The following is an 18,227-nucleotide window of genomic DNA, read 5'->3' as shown; positions in this document are numbered from 1 at the left end:
TTGTTTTTTTTAAAAAAATGTTTTTAACCTAATATTATGGGTATGACTAAATCTTCTCCATTACACCTTCACTTTTGTACAGCTAGGGTAACTGTTGTCTTGAGGTTAGTTCTTATCAATCATATGTATTTCTTTTACTATATCCATATTTATCCATGAGTAATGGATAATTATATTTTTCGTGGTTTTTTGTTGTTTTATGCAGATAGAATCAACATAGACATAATGCAAAAACATTTTTCTCTTGGGTAAATGCTGCAGTTTTGAAATTTATACATGCTGTTCTTTGGTAAGCAAAGTTCCCAAATTCATTATTGCTTCTCAGAATTTGTTAGGCATTCTTTATTTGATTTGTTTTATTTTAAAATATATTTATCATGTTCAACCAGGAGACTTCATTGTGAATTTGGTTGGGTTTTTATTAAATTTTTCGATTAGGAGAATTGATGGTTTTATTTATACAGAGCTTCTATTCATGATACTTGCAAAATATCTTTCCATTTATTCAGGAAAACGTCATTAATGTTTGTAACTTTCTTCAATCGTTTTATATATCAACAATAACAAAAAGTTTTATGTATCTTAAAGTTTTATGCTCATAAGTACAAACAATGCTCGACATGATGCATCAGCTCACAGTTGTGTTTTTTTTTTTTTTTTAACCCTACCACACTTTGAAAGCAATGGGCTCTCGGTAGAATCCATGCATTTTTTATATTTTTGATGTTCTCCCAGCTAGCGATATGTAGTGTGATACAATGCTGGGCAGTAGCAGCAGACACAGTTCCCTCACGCCTATGTCATCCCAGCAGGCCACAGCTGATACCCTGCAATGCACTGTGTTGCTAAAGCATAGTGTTTGAGAAGTATGAGGTATTAAGTGTATTTTCAACTAGAATTTTTTAATGGAAGATGTGTTTCTTGGAGTTAGCCCCAGTGTAAGTTGAGAAGCTTATGTACTTTGTGGTTTGTGTTATTATGCATGATGTTTGTTTTTGTATCTCATTTGCTAATGTAAAAATACTGGTTTATCAGAATTATTTTTGTATTCATCTAAATGCATTTATCTGCCTGAGATTTCTTACTTATTTTACAGTTTGCTTGTAGAATCCCTAGTTTTATGTAGAAGGCCATATCATATGTAAATAAGAGTCTTCATTTTTTTTTGTTTTAATTTTCTTGTTTCTTTTTCTTTTATATTTTGTTACCTAGGATGTATGGTTTTTTAGAACTTCCTGTAGTTTCTCTCTTTTTTAAAAAAAGCTTTTTTTTTTTTTTAAATCACAAAGTCAAATATACATAGAGGAGGAGAGACAGAGAGGAAGAACTTCAATCCGCTGGTTTACTTCTCAAGTGGTCACGATGGTCAGAATTGCACTAATCTGAAGCCAGGAGCCCACAGCTTCTTCTGGGTCTCTGACACAGGTGTGGGGTACCAAGGCTTTGGGCAATCCTCAACTGTTTTCCTAGGCCACAAGCAGAGAGCTTAATGGGAAGCAGGGCTGCCGGGATTAGAACTGGTGCCCATAAGGGATCCCAGCACCTGCAAGGCGAGGACTTTAGCCTCTAGGCTACCTCGCCGTGGCCTGTAATGTCTCTTTTTATCCTAATGTCCAGTTAATGGTATAAATTTTCCACAAGTTTGGTGTATATCATTATCATTATTCATATCATGTGGCTTTTTGTTGTGACTTTCATTTTGACTTCCTCTTAAATCTATAAATTACTTACGAATTCATTTCTAACTTTTGCAAATATAGTTGGCAGGGAAGACTACTATAATTCAAATCATTCAGTTCTAATTTAATTGTTTTTTATCAGACTGCTCAAGAGAGCTCAACTTTAGATAGCTTTGTAAGACTGGAGGACAGGAGCATGGGATGTGCCACAGTGGACTAAGCCACCCACATCCCACATCCCATAACTGAGTGTCAGTTTCAGTTTTGGATGCTATGTTTATGACTCTGCTTCCTTCTGATATGCCTGCGAAGGCAATGGAGGTTGGGTCAAGTCCCTAGGCCCATGCCACCCATGTGTGAAACCTGGTTGCAATTCCTAGCTGCTGGCTTTGGCTTTACCTAGACCTGACTGTAGGAGCCATTTGGAGAATAAGCCAGCAGAAGAAGTATCACCCAAAGATTTGGGACCCTGCACCCGCGTGGGAGACCCGAAAGAGGTTCCTGGCTCCTGGCTTCGGATCGGCACAGCTCTGGCCGTTGCGCTCACTTGGGGAGTGAATCATCGGACGGAAGATCTTCCTCTCTGTCTCTCCTCTCTGTATATCTGACTTTGTAATAAAATAAATAAATCTTTAAAAAAAACCCAAAATATAAAGAAGAAATGTATAATGGAGACTATGATGCCAGGAAGAGAAGATATGTTGCAGTATGTATCTCTGCTCCTGAATAAAAGAAGAACTCCCAATGATACTGTTAAGATGCCTTCACAATAGAATACTGGGTTTTCTACCACTGTCTATACCTACAATGCCATAATAAACTAAATTGCAGAATAATGGACTGGTGACTGTTGCTGAAGAACTACACCATTGCGATAATATGGGAGTAAACAGTGATGGGTGAGGCATATGAGTATGAAGGGGGGGATCCCTGTCCCTATGGATGACAAATATAAATATAAATATACATACATACATACTGTTTAAAAACAAGAACAGTTGCATGGTAAAGTTAGAAGCACCAAGTTCTTCAGAGCTGTAACTTTAAAGTTAGATGATGATTCTGTCATCCCATCTTTTCCTCTGATGATCTCTTTATTATATAACCACACCGGAAGGAATAGTGATTTACATCGGAGGCAATGTCTTGGTTCAACTGGAACTTCTTTTCTGCTGTTTTGATGGTATGACAAATGTTCACAACAAACATCATAAAATTAGCCACATCCAAAACGGATAGTTGGCTAGCAGACTACTTAAGAAAGTTCGTTTCCTACTCTTTAATTTTGTTTAATCACAAAACCGAGATAGTTTGGACCCCAATTAGTTTTCCTATCATTACCTTGTGATTTTCTCTTTAGTTCCAGCTAGTTTTTATCTACAGTGTTAACTGGAATCTTTTCTTTAACCCTCTTGACACAGAAACTAGGTTGCTTCATATGCTCTATCCAGGATTTTGCCTGAACAGAATTCTAGGTAGTTTAAAAACATTTTTCTGGCTAACGACATTATTACCTCATCCTCAGTTTATGCAATACTCCCAACCCCTGGCCGGCTTCTCACTTTGAACTGCTTGTTCTTAGACTTATGTCCACAGCTGTCTCACAATCTCACTATTCTGGATGTCTACAATCTCAATGTTTTATTAGCAGGTTAGTTTCCTCCTAGTAGTCATGGGCTTACCCATTTGAGGCACATTTATTTCCATCCCAATTTTTCAAACATAGCCACCGTAATAACATTAACGCATTTTGCTGTAGATGTGAAGAGGTCTATTTGTTGTATCTAAATACCTAACGTATAGTTCATTAGGTAGTTTAGGAAAATTTGGGCTTCATTAGACTTTAGGGAATTTTAATTCTATTCGCTTGGTTTAGACTGCTATTCGCTTGGTTTAGACTTACAGAAATAGTCCTTTAATAATGTGTGCTATTGGTAAAGATGGAGCAGCGTAGAAACCTAATTTATGATGGTACCTAGAAGGTGAAGCACTCTGACAGAGAATAAACAAGTGCAGTTTCATTTTTATTTTACACTCCTCAAATTCTTTGTGGTGTGTGTTAACAGTTTTCATTCATAAATAGAAAGCCTGAATTATTCACAGTGCTTTGGCATACCATAAAAGTCAAATCATTTAAGGTGTAATTCATTCAGGTAGCATTTAATGGGAAAATATATCAGAGACAATCATTTTCAAGATAGGACAAAGAGGATGTATCTACAGAGCATTTTGAAAAAGAGCAGTTTTGGAGTCTTGATTGCCTTATAGAAAGAGAAAACTTTCCAATCCTTTTCCAAATGTCAACAACTGTGAGAGGAAATTTCCCACTTGGGAAAAGGTTTTCCAGGTTGCTTCATTTCCAGGTAGTTGACATTTTTGGACTTCCAGATGAATACAGCTTACAGCAATATGGGAATGACACACTCCATGGACCTGTGCTTCCTGCTGGGGAAGCTTCTATTTTCAAAGCACACCAGTATCAGTGTTCATGTTGCAGCATTGCTGTGCTATTTCCAATGAAGACTGAACTATAGCTACAGAAGGGGAGGCCTGCATACTAGCCAAGTAAATTTCAGAATGCTGTCAAACAAATGAACTGCTTGTCCTCTGCTGCTCTTGAAACTGAACTCTTGTCATTTCTAACGGAAATAAACTCTGCTTTCTTGTAGTTCCCTGTAACACCGTTGCATGCCGCAGATATGATTTACAGCCATTCTAAAGCTTTAAAAAATCCAGATAATATGATCATTGCTTTGAGACCATCCATATTTTCCTTTCCCTTTTTCTCTTCTCCTTGACCTAACAGCAGGAAGCCTTTGTTTGAGGTGTTCATCTGGAACAACTTTTCCACACTTGTTTTCATGTTCTGTTAGATTACAGGGCAGCAGGCCTACCTTTGAAGCTCCTTTCTCTTTTGTTTCTTTGCCGTGCACTCCAGTAATTAACTTTGTCCTTCTTTTATTTGTTCCAGTCAATCGCAGGCCACTCTGCTGAGCATCTTCTCCCAGGAGTACCAGGTTAGAAGTTTTCTCCTTTGTGAGGGTTGACAGGTGCCTAATTGAATGATGAATGTCCCTTTATTTCTTTGTAATTGAACTGCCAGCTCTCTGATTGGGTTGGAGGATGTTCTCCTTTCCACATCAAGCACCGCCTGCGTCTCAGTGGAGGCCTGCCAAGCCTACCCATCCATCTGTCTAATAACATCTAGCCTTTGCTTATTTGGTGGACCTGTAATAAATTATGCTAAACCATTATTATTCTGACAATAATAATTTCCCTGTGTTGCGTGGTTCCATGTGCTAAATGTTTGCTGACTTGCACTGTCAGTGCTGCTTTCCATTGCTGACAGAGATGATGATAAATGACCAGTGCTAGAGTGGCAGAAGGCAAGAGAGGCAGAAAATGGAGTCATTTATCATGAGATGACAGGTGTCAGTCAAGTGGCAAGTCTCTATGGAATTACTTTTTGTAGTTTTCAAATAAGTTGTTTTTAAGCAATGTTCTTCCTGGTTAAAAATGGCAATTGGATTGTAAAACTAGAGTGCAGAGGACTTAGATGGAATTGAATCGAGGGAAAATTAATACAAAGGGTGAAAGAGGAAACAAGTTTTTCTTTGCCCTCTGCAGCCCTAAGCAAACTTATTTAGATTCAATTACTATGACCCTCTTGGCTTTTACATATATACTGTACCTTGTGGTACAGTCTGAAGACATTTCAGCCAGGCAATAGAGATTAAAATGCATAGCTTCATAGACTAGAAGGAAAAGAAAGTCGTAACACCACCAAAGTCCCCAAGCTATTATTCGGTTTGCTCTACATGCTACTCATTGGGACCAAGAAATGTCATTTGTGTTCTTGAACTTGCTCTGTGACATAACATAGATTTTTGTTTTATTTTGTTTCAGAAGCATATTAAAAGAACACATGCCAAACATCATACTTCGGAAGCAATTGAAAGTTATTACCAGAGGTATGACCTGCCTGCCCCACTAGAGGGTATCATAGTACCTATTAATTGTAATAATAATTATGAATAAATTAGATTATTCAACAGTTTTTTTAATATCAAAGCATTTTAAGTGTATTATTTTAAAACTGAATATTTTTTTGGAATGAGTTTTCAAATACTTTGTTTTGTAGATTAAAAAATAATGGGAGGACTCTTTTTGACTTGTGTGTGCAGTATGTGAGATGCCGTCTCAGCACTATGAAATCCCAGGTGGCTTCTTGAAATATATATTAAGTGGATTTCTTATATAAACAGATATTTTCACATGTCTGTGTCTTATGTCCACATGCTTGTTATCTTATAATGCCAGTTTTCCTCATGAAGTTTTTGTGGTACTGTTATATGTGAAAATTCTCAAATCAATTTCCATTTATTTGTTATTCAAACCAGCAAGTTAATAAATGAAAACTGAATTTTAATACAGTTATACTTTGCATCATATATATTGGATTAATCCTTTTAGAAGTGAGAAAAAAGTATATATCAAGTGAAGTCATGGATGTATAATGCATACCTTTCACATTTTAAAGTGGGATGCTGTGTTTGAAAAATAAAATTGAATCCCTCGGGTGGTGTCCAGGGGAAATGCTTGTTTCAGTCTTATTTATTGTAAATAATTTTTAACCATTTATTCTGAAGTCTTTTTTGTTAGTCATATATTTTCCTTTTTTTTTTTAATATATAAATATTTGGGTTTTTTTCTTTATACGGATTTACATGCATGTGAGGTCATCCCTCCCTTGTCTTTTCCCCTCCCTGTTTATAACCCTCTCATTATTTGTCCCCTAGTTATCATAATGTCAGAATTATTCATTTCAGTGTTGCAGGCCTAACTTTATGATACGATTTGCTTTTAATACTAAAATTTGTGTTGTTGTTGTAAAGTGAATATACTATGAACTGCTAGTGGTTTACATTAGAAATTTTTGGTTGGTTTTCTTAAATGTTTCAAGAATACTGTTTGAAATATCTTCCCTAAGTATTACACATAAGATTGACAGATCAACCTTTCTGTGTTGAGAATGACACCAGTCATTTTAGTTTGTTTTTATGCTTAGAAATTGTATGAATGAAATACATATTTTGATGAAACATCGCTATCATGTTTCTGTAAAGTCATTTTTTGGCAATTGAAAAATGGATATTCAACAAAAAAGTTATTCGATTTTTAGTGAATCGCTCATTTTGCTATCTTAAAATATTGTTGAAGTAGTAGTTATTTGTTAACAACACAGGCAGACCCCACGCGTACACACTTTTGTGTCTAAGAGAGCTCTTCTCTAAACTAGTCCTTATAAAAACTGAATTGATTTATTCAAAAGTCATAACCTCCTTGGTGAAATTAACATTTAAATTAAAGTCATAACCTAAATCATACATATGAAATTAGGAATGGTACATGAAGTGCTGTGAAGCCTGCAGCTGCTTTGGCATCTAAATGCTTCAAGGAAACCATGAAAAGTTATTTATGTACTGAAAAGCATATTCTTGTTTATAAACATTATAATGCAAGGTTTTTATATAAAAATATTATACTATGTCCAAATTTTAAAGCCTTGCAACTTTAGTAGAGGAAAATAAAACCTTTTATGGGACAATGTACTCTTAGAAATTTGGAAACTACTAGATGATGGGGCTGCCCTCTCTTAGTTGTAATTAAAAAAAAATCCTCTAGTTAATGAAGTACAAGTTTACTTCTGTTGCTTCGTATATGGGTAGTTTAGGCTAGAAATGAAAGTCTTTCAGTCTGACTACTTAGTGATAAGGATAGAGTGGGGTCATAATGAAAATGTAGAAATATATTTGGAGTTCTTTAAATTTATCTGAATCTGAAATTTTGTTATTTCACTGAGTTTGAGCAGTAGAAGCAGATACAGGAGGTTGGCTGTAATGGATGGACTCAGAAGAAAGCAAGCTGACCAGTTTCTTACTTTAGCATCCTGTTCTCTGACTTTCTGCTCTGCCCCTTATGTTTGGGCATGGCGGGGGTGGGCCAGGCTGATCCTTCAGGTGGGTTCAGCTCACTATATTCTTGGGTGAAATGTGCAAGTCTAATGTCCCTGTTTTTGCTAAAGCTCAATTGCCTTAGAATTTTTGCTTTCCAACTGAAAGCAAATTGTGTGATAGCATAACACCCAAACATTTTGAGAATGTTTATAGCAATTTATTCACAGTTTTTCTTTATAAAATCAATATTCTCCTATTGTGAAAATTAAACACATTGTAATGGTGCAAAAAAAGGACTGAAGAATTGCCCTTAATTGCATTGTTGAGAAAACTAGTCATTCGTCAATCGACTTTTATCTAAGAAAAGTCATATTGCATGTGTGATTGTGAATCCTGACTTTTAACCTTGGAAAAATGTATATGATGTGATTTGGAAAAAGATTTTGATAGACATTGATCATGTTACTTCATCATATGAAAAAAAAACCAAGTTTGTATACTTGGCTATTCATCTTCTAATTATATATATTTTCAAATATCTGATTTATAAATAATGCTATGATGCATGGGTCTGCATTTTGGATAAGTTACTTGACACTTTTCTACATATAATGGTGCAAAAATATAAACATTTAAAATTTTTGTTATGTTGCCAAAATTGCTGTGTAGAAATGTTAATCCTCTACATTACTACTAGTCGTGCTGGAGAATTCCTCTTTCTACATTCTTGACAGCTTTGAGATAATGTCAATTAATAATTCCATGTTCTTTTTTTTTTTATTACAAAGTCAGATATACAGAGAGGAGAGACAGAGAGGAAGATCTTCCGTCTGATGATTCACTCCCCAAGTGACCACAATGGCTGGTGCTATGCCGATCCAAAGCCAGGAGCCAGGAATCTCCTCCAGGTCTCCCTCATGGGTGCAGGGTCCCAAAGCATTGGGCCATCCTCAACTGCTTTCCCAGGCCACAAGCAGGGAGCTGGATGGGAAGTGGAGCTGCTGGGATCAGAACCGGCGCCCATATGGGATCCCGGGGCATTCAAGGCGAGGACTGGACTTTAACTGCTAGGCCATGGCGCTGGGCCCTAATTCCATGTTCTTAATGTGATTCTACCATGGTTAAGTGAAGCACAGTAACCAGATCACAGTACAAAAATGTTCTCTTTGGCATGTGAATCATGAGGATATTTCCCCTGTGGTCCTCTATTGTATATTTAAAGGTAGCTCAAATGTTCATTTTGGAAATGCCTCTATTCTTTGACATTGTACTAACGCCATCTTACTTACAAGTGAGGGAATAATTATTTTTAATATTTTTAAGAATGATTTATTTTTGTTAGAAAGGCAGATTTACAGATAAAAAGATCTTCCATCTGCTGGTTCACTCCCCAGATGGCCACAACAGCCGGAGCCAAGCTGATCCGAAGCCAGGAGCCTCCTCCGGGCTTCCCATGTGAATGCGTGGTCCCAAGGCTTTGGGCCATACTCCATTGATTTCCCAGACCACAAGCAGAGTGCTGAATAGGAAGTGAAGCAGCCAGGACACACATCGGCACCCCTGTCAGATCCTTGTGCTTGGAGGTAGAGGATTAGCCAATTGAGCCATTACTACTGCCCAGGAAGTATTCTTGAGAAAATGTATTTAGCTTCATCTGAATTGGTGCACATGGGCATGTGTGTGTGTGTGTGTGTGTGTGTGTGTGTGTGTGTGTGTACGGTTGATCAGATTGGTAAGTCTCCATCAGTAGAAACATTTAGAGATATTGCCTCCTATCATCTCCCTTCTGGCTAAGGGGCCACTTTCAGTAGCTTCACAGAAGAAGATCAATTTAATGTCATTCCCACATTAACATGGATAAAATTTCAGTTCAAATTTGGTATTAACAGTATATAATTTAGTTTCTGAAAATTTTAGCAGTGTTGTTCAATTAGCTCCAACTACTCTGCATTCATTTAATGCCATCTTCTACGCTAGAACTAACTATATGACTGTGAATAAGACACTTATCTTCCCCTTAACTGCTCTATTAATGGAAAAATAACTATGTAGATTAATCTGCAAAATGCAGTGACCAAAATGTAAACAGAGGTGTTCTGTGGGGATTCCAGAAGTTACTGATTTGGGGTGTCCAGGGCACCCCAAATACATACATACAACTTAGAAAAGTTGTTTTTGCTACTTTGTTAAGAGAGTATCCAAAGCTGAGAGAGAACAGTTGATGGCACAGACATGGATATTGTTGGGTGAGAGCATGAGATCACCTGAAGGGCAAAGTGAATCTGGAAAGGCCAAAGGTTTGATTCAAAGGAGTGTGACTTGGTTTGTTTGTTTCTTGATGGCAATGGTAGGGTTCAAGTGAGGAACAGTCCTCTCATGTCCTCATACTGGAAAGGTAATTCTTTGATAGTGCAAAAGGATGATGGTCAAGTGAGTACTTGGAAGCAGGGGAGCCCTTAAGCCAGTTCTTAGTGTAGGTCAGGTGAGAGAGACGCTAGTGGTATTGGCCATGGGGTGGATTCCAGAGATGTGTAGAGGTAAAGTTAACAAAGGTGATGTTCAGGTGAAAACTTGCATGGAAGTTTTGGTAGGTTTTTGAAGTTTGATGATTAGGGATTTTGAAAATATTGATTATCAAAGAACTTGGCCTTACATGTAAAATTGAATACACACTGTTTTAATTTTAGATGCTAATGGATGTTTTTCACATGCAAAACTCATCATGAAGTGGGCCTTCTCTGAAACTTTTAAAGCTGACTTCATTTGTAGGATATATATGTATATGTCTTCCTGTGACAAAGCTAGAGGGTAACTTAGAAAGTTAAGAAATATGGTTGTTTTGCTTTGCTATGTTTTTTGGTTAATGGGCCTCAGGATTGGACCCCAGGCCACTTCAACGCAGTCTTCAGGATTCCATCCTCTTGTTGCTGTTGTAAGTCAGACCTTTGTAAGGGACCTATTGGGTGAAGACTCGGCATTCATTTATATGATCCCCACCCCAAGGAGTTGTTGGTGTAGTTGGAAAGTATTCTGATTTACCAACTATCTTACAACATTTGAGAATGCTAATGCTAAGTTGGTTATTTCCCATCTGGGAACTTTGTCCACCACATCAAAGTGACAGATTAGGCTTTTTCAAATTTTCCAATACGTAACAAGAGGGGTGTACTGATTACAGAAAATATTGAGAAACCACAAAATCAGACATTTCTAGTGTTCCTTGTTTGTGCATCCTCACAGCATCTCGTGCAGACCTGCAGCACTGCAGTTCCCACACTGTGCTACGGCGTCGGCTCCCGTTCTGCTGCCCAGCCACATGCTGTGTTGCTCCAGCTCCTTTGCTCTCCTTTCTGCTTACTCTCAAACCCCTCTACTTCTCCAGGTTAGAGGATACATGAAAGTTGTGAAGATACGTTCATACTGGTATAGACTTAAATACCCTCATACAGAGTCAGGATTTCTTGGTAAATATTATGTGCTGGTTATGGTTATAAACACATGATTCTTTGGTCTGATGTGCCAGAGCTGATTGGTTGTTCCTGGAGGAGGCCTATCAGTATAACGAGAATGTTGGTGAAGGCTGATGTGAGGGACTTAGCTGACCTATTTCCCAGAGACCATGTTTGCCTTGTCTTAGTTTTTTTTTTTAAGATTTATTTATTTTTATTGGAAAGACAGATGAACAGAGAGAAGAAGAGACAGAGAAAGAGATCTGTCTGCTGGTTCACTCATCAAGAAACTGCAACTACTGGATCTGAGCCAGTCAGAACCCAGGAGCCAGAAGCTTGTTCTGGGTCTCCCATGCAGGTGCAGGGTTTTAAGGTTTTGGGCCATTCTCTAATGCTTTCTCAGGCCACAAGCAGAAGCTGGATGGAAGTGGAGCAGCTAGAACAAACCAGTGACCATGTGGGATCCTGGTGGCTGCAAGGCAAGTATTTAGCCATTAGGCTATCGCTCCAAGACCACCTTGTTTTATTGTTTCAGTGTCTCTTATTTTTTGTCCTTGTTTTCTAGTTTATTTTTTAAATAAAGCATAATCAAAAGGACCTCAAAATGTGGAAACAGTAATTTAATTTATTTTTTAAAGTTATACTTACTCTGCAAATCTCATCCCTTAAGTATTTTGCTATTTCACTTTGCCTATAAGAAAATCACATAGCTGGGCACGGCGCCATGGCCTAGCAGCTGAAGTCCTCGCCTTGAACGCTCCAGGATCCCATATGGGTGCCGGTTCTAATCCCGGCAGCTCCACTTCCCATCCAGCTCCCTGCTTGTGGCCTGGGAAAGCAGTCAGATCGGCGCAGCACCGGCCCGTTGCAGCTCACTTGGGGAGTGAATCGTCGGAAGGAAGATCTTCCTCTCTGTCTCTCCTCCTCTCTGCATATCTGACTTTGTAATAAAAATAAATAAATCTTTTTTTTTTTTTAAGATTTTATTATTAGTGGAAAGCCGGATATACAGAGAGGAGGAGAGACAGAGAGGAAGATCTTCCTTCCGACGATTCACTCCCCAAGTGACCACAACGGCCGGTGCTGTGCTGATCCGGAGCCAGGAGCCAGGAGCCAGGAACCTCTTCCGGTCTCCCACGCGGGTGCAGTGTCCCAATGCATTGGGCCATCCTCGACTGCTTTCCCAGGCCACAAGCAGGGAGCTGGATGGGATGTGGAGCTGCCAGGATTAGAACCGGCATCCATATGGGATTCTGGGGCGTTCAAAGCAAGGACTTTAGCCACTAGGCCGCCGGGCCCAAAAATAAATAAATCTTAAAAAAAAAAAAAGAAAATCACATAGCTTTACACATATATTTGCAAAATGATATCATTGAGTGTGTATTCCTGCCACTTTTATGAACGATCTCACCTATTGATTTTGCCTTTTACTATTAGACAAATAGCCTGAATTTATTCACCTAAAGCATATACAATATGCTATAGAGAAAATATCCATTCTTAAGTCTGCTTTCTCATCCAATGTAGCTTTTAAAATTTACTTGTTTATTTATTAAAGAAAAATAAATGTGTATGTGTTATATAATCACTTACTGTGAGCCAAGAGCTGTGCCAAGCATAATAAACTGAATAAAATCCAATTCCTTGACCCTCATGAGGCTTTCTGCATTACAATGAAGAATTGGTTGGAGATAAACAAGCAGAGGAGTCTCTCCTTAACTACAACTTGACTTCCCATGGTTCTAGTCACCCATTGTCAGCACCATCATGATCCGATTGTCTTCCTTCTGACATATACTCAGTAGGTCAGAGACAGCTTAACACTACATCATGACAGCTATGTCATTTACCTCATTTCATCATATCTCATTATGTAGGTGTTGTATCTACTCACACCATCATCATCATAAGAAAGGCTAAGTGTATTACCATAAGAAACTTAGGGAAAAACCACATTCAGAAACATTATTATCACAGTAGGCTTCCATAGTTGTTTTATTTTATGATGAGTTATTATTTTTAAGCCTTTACTGGACCTAATTTAAAAATTAAACTTTATCATAGGAATGTATGTGTAGGGAAAAAATAATATAGATAGGGTTCATTAGTATCTGCAATTTCAGGGATACAAGGGAGTGCTGAGATGATCATTGCATAATTGAGCAAATACAGTATGTTGTGTTGTAAAGAGATGTACTGACTTCTGGATTGCACATGAGGGCCACTTAGTCTTGGATAGTTGTAGCCTAAGGAAGGTGACCAATGAGCTGAGCTGTGAGTTGTCCACGTGGCTGGTAGGTAAGGGATACAGTGATGAGATCAGACTGATAGAGTAGTTAGAAAACGGATAACAAAGAACTATATAAAAGCTGTTAAGTGATTATAATTTAATCTTGAAACTTATGGCAGGGCTTTTGAAATGTCTTATGGATGCTAATGGCGCATTCAGAAATATGGAATCATCCCAGCTGCCCTGCCTCAGATGGATTTGGAGAGTTTTGTTTGTTTCAGTGGAATTAGAGGAATGAGAGCTGGGGGTTATTACAGAAATCTAGGAAATGTAAGGTGATGGTTTGTATTGCCCCTCAAAGGTGTGGTGACTCACTGATGACAAGTCTGCACCATTTATTTTTTTTTATGGTGTCTGCCAGCCCCATGGAACAGAGATAAAGCAGAGATGGTCACCTGGATTCTGTTTTCCAACTAGAAATTCAACTTTTTTTTTTCTTTCTATTCCATGGATCATCTGTGGTATAGGCGAAGCCAGAGTCATAGAGATAGTCCCTTTAGGAATCAAACCTGCATTCACTTCTTTATGGATTAAGAAGTAAAAACAAGAGGGGCAGGTGTGTTCATACACTTCTCCAATGTTCAGTTAGTTAGCTGCCAGTGGCTTTGAGGTAAGTTGTTTTTGTTACCCTTTTTCCCTTCAGTGCCTGCTTATGACACTAGAGTACTTTAACTTGAGTTTAGTGTGGCATTTACCCAGGAGAAACGTGTACACACCGGGGATGTTGACAAGCCTATGCTGGCCTTTTCTTGTCACTGCATTACCCACTTGGCTTTGTCTTGTCTAGGTATCTGAATGGAGTGCTGAAAAATGGAGCTGCCCCAGTGCTCCTGGAGTTGGCCAATGAGGTAATGTTATTGTTATGAATTTATTAAAACCTGCATAAAACCTAAGGGGACTATGCAGAGTTCTTGGCTTAGAATTATAATTAACTTTAAAAACAAAAAAGAAAGATTTTGAGGTGCATTAGACATCTAAATTGCTCCCTTGTCTCTTTGTACTTTTTAATAATTGTACAAGAAACTTTATGTATTAATAAATCAGTTGATATAATTAGCCTACTTCCCTTAAAGGAAGTATATAAACAGCTTCTTGGGTTCTTATTTTGCAGAAAATTTAAACAGTTCAGGACATGTTCTTAGGATATGTCTTCTTAATTTATTGTGAGAAATACCTGTGTCAAGTAAAGAGACCTATGCCAAAGAAATCTTTGCTAATTACTATAAAAACTGGGAGGGAAACTGTATCCTTAAACATGCAGTATTTACTTTATCCATTTTTGTTGGAAACAACTTCTGTTACAGTAAAGGACGCATGCTTTGTAGAAAAGTCTCTTTATCTGAAGAAGCATAGCGTTTTTATTAATACGAAGTATTAAGTGATTTGCTGAACATATGTGTTAACTCTTTGCTTCTGTTAAGGGAGACAACTATCTTATATGTAAGGGAAACCCTAAAGCTTTTCCATGAATGAAGAAGCAGTAAAGAGTTCATGATAGTTGTGGAGGGCATACCAAATAAAATAAAATATTTAATTCCTAAACTTTAAAGTATTTATTCATCGTAATAAGAGTAATGCAATATTTAGTCTGACTTGGAATGGGCTTATGTAAACCTCATAGGCATAGAATGAAATGTACACTGTTTTTGTGTTGCATTATAATGGAGAACATAGAGGCAAAGCAGAAAATGTGTGTTTGCATTAAAGATGATTCGGTGCTGTGAGCATTAAGTGTTGCAGGAGCAGCAAGTTCCACATGTTGTGTTAGCAAGGAAGGATGGCTTCCCTCACAGCTTCTGTCTGCTGTACACCACTGCAGTCAGCAAAGGAGCAATTACCTCGCAGTTACTAGAAGGTTTAATAGTCCAGGCAGTGTCTAAACAATCTGATAGGATGGCTCCTCTCCCTAGCAAAACATGCGTTTTACTATTTTTTCCCTTAATTTTTAGAACAAAGTGTTTTTTTAAATGTCTCCAGCCTTATTTGTTATGTGCTCAACCTACTAGTTAACTGGAGGTACCCAAGCTACAGCTAGTTTAGTTGATTTTCCTTTATGGAAAAAAAAAGTGCGCTAACATCGTTCTAACTAGATAACAGTATCTGAAACAGTGTGATGCAAACATGTTTCTCCTACGGATAATAATGGTGATGACATAAGTCTTTTATAGTAGCAATTCATATTCAGTTGAATTTTTAATGGATAGTTTTGTTGAGCTTAGCATATTTAGCTATGCTCCATCCTCCACTTCCATCTATTAATGATATGGAAAAATTCAACTCAACAAAACATTTTCTCCTGTATCAGTAAACCTGTTTTTTTTCTTTATAACATGAATTTGTAACAGTGTTTATCCAAATAAAAGAAGTAGTTAAAAGTTTTTCTCTTCCTTTTGACCATAGATTCACATGGAGACACTCTCACTTTGTATGAGACTGTTAATGACTTAGTGAAATTTAGAAATGGCTGGCACCAGCTTGCAGTTTCTAAACAACAAAGCTGCCATTTTTATATCACAGTTAGTACTTACATGACAGATGCTTGCATGTGGTGACAGTTGATGTAATGGTATCACTTTATAAGTCAATATATATTTAATCAGTAGAAACTGTAAAAAGTGATGAGAAATATATAACATTGGCACATTACAGTAAGTATAGCAACTATTTTAGATAGGAGCAGTATTATTGTTAATTTAGGGAAGAAGGAATATATGTGGCCATCATTGATTTTATAAATGTCTTAATACTACTTTTCCTGTTTCATGGCTAAAAAATTGAACATTTTAGGAAACCTCACTTTGTTAGGAAATCTCTCTTTATTAGGGATAATAAGATCAGTCATTCTGTTCTCTCCACACAAATGTTTTCAAGTGAGATTTGAAGCACTATGAATTTTACTTACATGCTAAAGTCTGACATGAAGCATGATGGCCCTATTTCAGAGAAAGATGGACACATGATTAATATGAAAATTAGGGAGATGCAAGTACCTGAACTAATAAGGTAGTCCTTATTCAGGCTGGACTACCTTCAGTAATTTCACCATTTTTCATGTGTCAGCTCTGATGTGGGTTACTAGAAATAAGCAGCTTCGTGGAAAGCGTTTCTTTCTACTTGGGGAATTTAAGGGCATCCAAGTACATACATATTTGAAAAAACTGTTCATACAAATGAAGCTAGCCTTTTTGTCTAGTTACTAAATCAAGATAAAATTTTGGTATGAATACAGGACTTGAAAACCTGTCAAGTAAAATTCACAGTGATAATACACGAGGAGCATTTGCTATCTTACCCAAGAAGGGCTTGTTTCAGCAAAGCATTATTGTTCTTTACAAAACAAATGTCTAGTTTTTCTGCTAAATTGAAATCAATGGTTAATAAAAGAGGTGAAGGCCCAAAAGATGACAGTATCTTCACAAAGGAGCAGATGTGTTTTTCTTAATAAAGTAATTGTTTGGGTGAATAGTCTTTGTTTTTTGTCTTATACTGTAATTTTTAAAAGTTGCCCTTGTGGTTCAAAATTAACTATTCTGATAAGTAGCTTGCTTAGGTATGATGATGATCTTATATCACAGATAATTTTATTATTGTACCTTATTAATATTTCTTACCATAATTATTTTTGTCAAAGAATTTGGAAAGTATATATCCTGAAATTTTTTAAAAAATACAAAATCAGTAAAATCCCTATTTTTCATGACCAAAGATATTTGATTAAAAATACATTAAATGACAAAAGCACTTTTGATTTGCAATTATGTTCCAAACAGTGTGATTATATAGACAGAAAAAAGCATGACTAGAAAAAAATATATAGGCCTACCAACAGAAAAAAATGATAATAAGAAAAGTTTATTTCCATTCTTTAAGATGAATATTATTTCCAAATTGCTCCATTCTTTTTGCTCAAATGTTATTTTACTCAATAAATTTGATCCATTTATTATTTTCAACAGCATAGATCATATTTGATATAATTTTATTATAATGGAAGCCACCAAGGGTGGTAAAGATTGTAATGAATGATGTTTGCTATGGTTGATTAAAATTGACTTAATCTTCAATGTTGACAAAATATTGAAAAACCACCTGCTTGCTCAACTTGACAGTTTTAATTTTCTGCTTCTGTTTTGTAAAGGTGGACTATGCACCCTCGTTAATGGCCCGAATTATATTGGAGAGGTTTCTCCAAGAACATGAGGAAACTCCACGTAAGTTACTTTTTTTTTTCTCTAATGGTACTCTTTTACTCCCTTCCCCAATTTAAAAATAATTTACACAGCATTTCAAGTCACTTAATGAGAGCCAGATTCCAAAACAGCTATCATGAACGGTTAATGACAATTAAATACAATATAAAAGACCACCCACAACTTAAATACTCTTCAGAATAAAGCTTTCTTCTTTGTCTGAATTCTACCTTCACTTCTCCATTCAGCAATGTAGACAATGTGTATCAAACTCAAAAATTGATTCCTCTTTCATATATAGAACAAGATACATCATTTAAAGAACTACTGTCAGGCACTGGCTCTAAAAGAAACATTCATCCTTTTTATTTTAATTCAGCAAGACTGGAGCAGTAGTACTTTCAAATGCAAACGTGAATTTCACTGGTCTTCATACCAGAAAATAAAACAGAAAGAAAAGAAAAGAAAAGAATAGAGCTACAGGAGGAGATTCAAGCCTAAATTAATTTGCCACTGAAAAAATACATTTTGTTATTTTCTCTGTGTCAACTGCATGATTAAAACCGGCTGTTAAGTGAGCTCTGGGGATGTGCTCGTAAAAGATTTATGAGTAATATTCAATGTGATATTCAAAGTGAGTCATGAATATCAGGATAATTGCT

General features: G+C 36.8%; 1 protein-coding gene across 2 annotated transcripts in view; it reads left to right on the top strand.

Annotated features, from left to right (window-relative positions):
• The window catches only part of CDIN1 (CDAN1 interacting nuclease 1), a 204,722-nt gene that overhangs the window by 45,646 nt on the left and 140,849 nt on the right, over positions 1–18,227 (top strand). For both annotated transcript variants that reach the window (XM_004578193.4, XM_058666099.1), the window contains exons 2-5: positions 4,651–4,696; positions 5,586–5,650; positions 14,163–14,223; positions 17,514–17,586. In XM_004578193.4, coding sequence (XP_004578250.2) covers positions 4,651–4,696; positions 5,586–5,650; positions 14,163–14,223; positions 17,514–17,586 — 245 coding nt within the window. The remainder of the gene's footprint in view (positions 1–4,650; positions 4,697–5,585; positions 5,651–14,162; positions 14,224–17,513; positions 17,587–18,227) is intronic.

Source organism: Ochotona princeps, chromosome 6 (assembly GCF_030435755.1).
Source record: "Ochotona princeps isolate mOchPri1 chromosome 6, mOchPri1.hap1, whole genome shotgun sequence".
Taxonomy (NCBI): domain Eukaryota; kingdom Metazoa; phylum Chordata; class Mammalia; order Lagomorpha; family Ochotonidae; genus Ochotona; species Ochotona princeps.
The sequence above is the reverse complement of the archived record's forward strand: the minus strand, read 5'-3'. Positions and strand labels throughout refer to the sequence as shown.